General features: G+C 35.9%; 1 protein-coding gene across 4 annotated transcripts in view; it reads right to left on the bottom strand.

Moving 5' to 3' along the window:
- Positions 1–405: 405 nt before the first annotated feature.
- The window catches only part of LOC115234642 (facilitated trehalose transporter Tret1-2 homolog), an 11,760-nt gene continuing 7,501 nt past the window's right edge, over positions 406–4,664 (bottom strand). For 3 of the 4 annotated variants that reach the window (XM_029805852.1, XM_029805854.1, XM_029805855.1), the window contains 2 exons: positions 3,810–4,664; positions 406–3,734 (listed from right to left, as the gene is read on the bottom strand). In XM_029805852.1, the coding sequence (XP_029661712.1) occupies positions 3,631–3,734; positions 3,810–4,664 (959 nt within the window). In that variant the 3' untranslated portion in view covers positions 406–3,630. The remainder of the gene's footprint in view (positions 3,735–3,809) is intronic. The other variant, XM_029805853.1, reaches the window with a different exon arrangement.

Raw genomic sequence — 4,664 nt, 5'->3', positions numbered from 1 at the left:
ATAAATCGATTTAAGAAATTATTTGAAACGTAATTTATATTTAAATTTATAATAATATTTGAATATAACTTAAAAATGCTTTAAAAAAATATTCATATAATTATTTTTTTCTTGGAGGAAAATAAAGAAAAAAAGATTATATTTGATTACTTCTCAAATTATTCCATTATATCAAATTATTAATTATTACTCCAATATATCAAATTATTAATTATACACACATTGGGATCTAGCAAAATACAAAACATTCATTTTCTCCATTTTTTTCTATAATATAAAGTGAGCATTTCTTCAGCATCTATTAAATATTTAAAACACTCCATATTAAATGAGAGATTAATTCTGCACGCGCTGTGTGGTTACAATCATGAAATATATATGCAGATTAATCCGGTTTTTTTGTTGTTTTTTTTTTGGTAAAATTGGACTATGTGCATAACATTGAATAATCAGCGGAATAAAAAGCTGCATGTAAGTTTTATCTTGTCGCTCCCGTATGCGAGAGACGCGTGTTTTATTCGAGAGAAAAGATTCACGCGAGTGGCCGCATTCTGGACACGTTGACGAGATTTTATGCCAGGGATTGTAGTAGTAATATAATAATCTCGACCACGCAAGATATGTATCATAGCGAAGGGCGTTGTGAGATGTTAAAATGGATGAGACATTATAAAAATTTATGTTTCTATATTGTAATAAAGCGTTTATGTATAACGGGGTTATTATAATGCAAAAATATACATACTAGTTGTCCGGTTCGTGACGACTTCTTTATTGACCTTTGACCGATCACGCCGTCTCCTAAAAACGTCTGAAACTGTAGAATTTGCAAAATGTTTCGAAGGTAGGAAAGGATAGGAAGAAAGTGGAAATACGAGAAAGAAAGCTCACGTTCGATATAGTTGCGAATTAAATAGTAACTTTCTTTATTGTCAACGTATATTGCAAACTTCTACATTGTAGAAATCTGAAGTTCAAATGAAATTCATTTAGTCTTTGAACCCTGCCTAAAAGGGACGTGTAGAGAGTCATGCAATAGCGTGAACATACTTGACACACTCGAGAGTTAAGATATTATAAGATATAAGATATTAAGAACACGTGCTCCGCATAGCCGTAATAATAAAAGCGAATGTGATCGACGAATTTTTCGCTAATTACTTTTACGAGCAGGTGTAGGTGCTCTATTCATTCATACACTTTCGACTGTTTACTCGTCGAACATAGCTATGTATTCTTTGGTCTACGGTAACAGGTGGATCGCGTCACCGGGAGCAAAAATAAATCCCTCCTTTTAGCGGGGAGAGGGAGGTGCCATTAACCCGATTATATGAAACCAATTTGGATTCTTCGCGTCAGTCAGACGTCCACTTATTATCGACGACCACTTACGCACGAAAGCACGCACCGGATATTCCGGTGAGTTTCTAGCACACGTCGGAAAAACGTGTGAGTGTATTTTTCTTTAACTCTAATAACGGGCCAGTTATATTCTACGCTGAAGCGCTATTTTTATAACGCATATGTCTCACCTTATTTAAAAGGGAAACATACATAAATCAATAGTCGGAGTAATACATAGGCTCCGAAGCGATCGATTGATAATTGATAATCGAGATTCGATCACTGACCGTCACCCTCATATATATTTTTGTGTTAAAGATTGAAAATTGGAAAAAAGTAAAGGAAGTATTGAATCGTGCTATTGAATCCCTAAAAGATGACAAGTGAAAAAAAAGGAAGTTATTATCATTCCATTGCGTAAGCATTCTAAATCCTTTTTATGTTAGGTCGTAGGCGTTTGCGCTTTTGATAATTTTCCAGTAAAAATTAATTATTTTTCGTTGAAAAATTATTGTGCGCGCATTTTCAGACAATAATGCTTTCACATACACAATCTTACTTTCGCTCATCGAGTATTTTATATTTATTTGGATTTGTTGCTCGTTATTATCTCAAATTTCAGTTTAACTCTGCCTTAAAGAGATAAAAAAAATGTTCTTAATCATGTAATGATATCGTAATTGGGAAACAGAATCTTATTGCTGCAGAAATTCTTTATGTTGTTTGTTTCAGCGAGCTTATTTTTGTGGATATATTATAAATCCTATTCTTAAATGTAACTTTAGCCTGTGGGGGTAATATAGGCCGGAATCAAATCCGGATTTATCAATTATCAGGCGGTCGTTGTAATCACTGAATATCTTCTGAAAAATTATTTATTTTGCAGAATTAAAGCAAAACGGATGCTTTTCTGCCTAAATCCGTGAGAATTTCTCGCCTGTTCAGAGCTTGCCCACACATTCATCAAAAGATGAATAAAAAAATATACTTTACGATATTAATTAAAAACTAACAGTCTTAAGTTTCAGTTTAACCCTGCCTAAAAGGGATGAGAAGGTGGTCATGCAAGATGGCTCTATCATGCTTGGGTGGGGCCCTAGCTAAAACGCACATTAGATCATACGATGGATCTCGAAGAAGCGATTCTTCTGAAACGGTTCTTCGGAAACCACCGGACAAACTGTAAATTCGCATTATTCTCGGCTGAGATTCTTTCGCCTATCGAGACATTTGCCGATCGAGTTAACATCAATGTTAAATCAAATAATCATTTCAATTCAAAATCAATGCAACAATTGAACCGTTACTTATACAGTTGTTGCAAGTAAACGTAAAAAAAAATGTTTACAGCAAACGCAACAGTTAAGTGATCGGTTCTTGGAAAGCACACACATCTGCTTTGATAGATAAAAATATACATCATTCGTAGGGGCAATTGTTATGATTCCACACAACTGTTGCGTTCAGTAAACACACTCAACTCATGCGCCTTGTGTGTAAATAAAACGATCAATCTTCGCATGTCGCTAATGTTGAACAAGGAATTATGGTACTGTATTTTTATCGTTATTTTCTGGCAGATTCCACGCAATTTGACATATGTTTTTAAATGAAAATGTTTGAATTAAGATATTTTGGAATTAAAATGTATGTTTGTACAAATGAGAAACGTTAATTTACACATTTAAAATTTAAATTCAATTCAAGTTTAAAATTTAAAATTTAAATGCAATCCAAACAGATTTATCATTATCGCGTACCAGAATTTCTCTTTAATTATAATATCATATGATGATATCTGGATCGGGAAATGCTCTTTCGGCTCTTTCTCGTTACTTCAATCGAAGCGCCTTCTTCAATGGAATATAAAGGCCCTTATTTAAACATTAAACTCTTACAAGCTAATTTTTATCTGAGGTATTCTTCCTCCTATAGTTTAAACTTCATGTAGCTGTGAGTCTCTTATTTTTACATTACGTGATATATTGTGGAAAAAAAAAACTTTCCAAAATAATAAACTTCAATTAAAATACAAGAGACTTTGAAACTATAGCAACGTAAAAATTCTAAAATCTTTTTTGAATTTTTTGTATAAAAGTATTGACTTTTGACAGGGAATACTCTTTGACTTTTATGGACAATTTGCAAACAGTAATGTCCATTTGATTTTTGAAAATAATAACGCGCTATTTTCATTTATATCTTATTAAAGCGGCAGCCCAATTATGTATTCAAATATTGCAATTGATCTTACCGATGATTGTTGGAAATATTGCTCGTTCGGTTTTATGATCGACCCGGACGTAACCATCGTAACCGGAATGACGATCGGCCGCTTCGAGATTTCCTGTCGAATGTCCCATAATCCGGAAAACGTATGTCACTTATTTCTATTATTCGAAAATTATCATGCGTAAATTCTCATAAACATCCTCATTTTCGTTTATCGACCTAAGTTATCGTACTTATTTGAATTTGCTCGTTGTTCCTGTTCCTGTTTTCTGATTTTCGTCCTATTTTCTTCTTGCTCTTACAATGAAGCTCCTCTTGGATCTCCAACAGCGACTTGCCTTTGGTCTCGGGTACGACTAGCGCGATGAAAATTAAGCCGATGAAGCAGCTGCAGGCGAAACAACCGAAGGCCGTGTACACTCCATAGTCATCGGAGATCACTTGGTATAACTTGGACACGGCGAAGGCCAACAACGAGGACATCAGATTAGTCGATGACACAGCGGCGCCCTTAATGTTAGTTGAGAATAACTCGCCTAGCATCATATATGGTAGCGGATTCAGGCCCAGAGCGATAATCAGCTCATAAAATATCACGGATGAGTGAAGTATCCAACCGTATCCGGTCATGTTCACTTTGTATGCAAACTTGAGCAAATAAAAAATGCCGGCAATGGTCAATGTGATTCCACCTAGAAAAGTGGTACTCAGAAGCAACGGCCGTCTACCGAGCTTGTCAACCAGAATCGCTGCTGCGACACCGGCAATCAATTGAAATATGCTAAGCAAAATGACCATGATACCAGCAGGTAGAGCCCCATCGCCCTCCTCGAGAATCTCCTGAGTGTACGACTCAATCGCGGCGATACCACTGCACTGAAGAACTAATTGCAGGCCAAAACTGATGATGATGGCGCGCCGGTTGCCAGGTGTATTGAATAGATCTCCAAAGTGACCGCGATCTCTGAGATCGCGGACGATCGTCTTCTGCATCTCTTGCAGATCTCTCTCCAGCTGATCCTCGGAAATACGGCGCTTCAAACGTTTCAAAACCGCCATCGCATCATTCTGGCGATTTCTCATCAGCA

The sequence above is a fragment of the Formica exsecta genome, unplaced genomic scaffold (assembly GCF_003651465.1).
Source record: "Formica exsecta isolate Colony F162 unplaced genomic scaffold, ASM365146v1 scaffold201, whole genome shotgun sequence".
In the NCBI taxonomy this organism is placed as follows: Eukaryota; Metazoa; Arthropoda; class Insecta; order Hymenoptera; family Formicidae; genus Formica; species Formica exsecta.
Note: the sequence above shows the minus strand (reverse complement) of the source record. Positions and strands in the feature narration are given on the sequence as shown.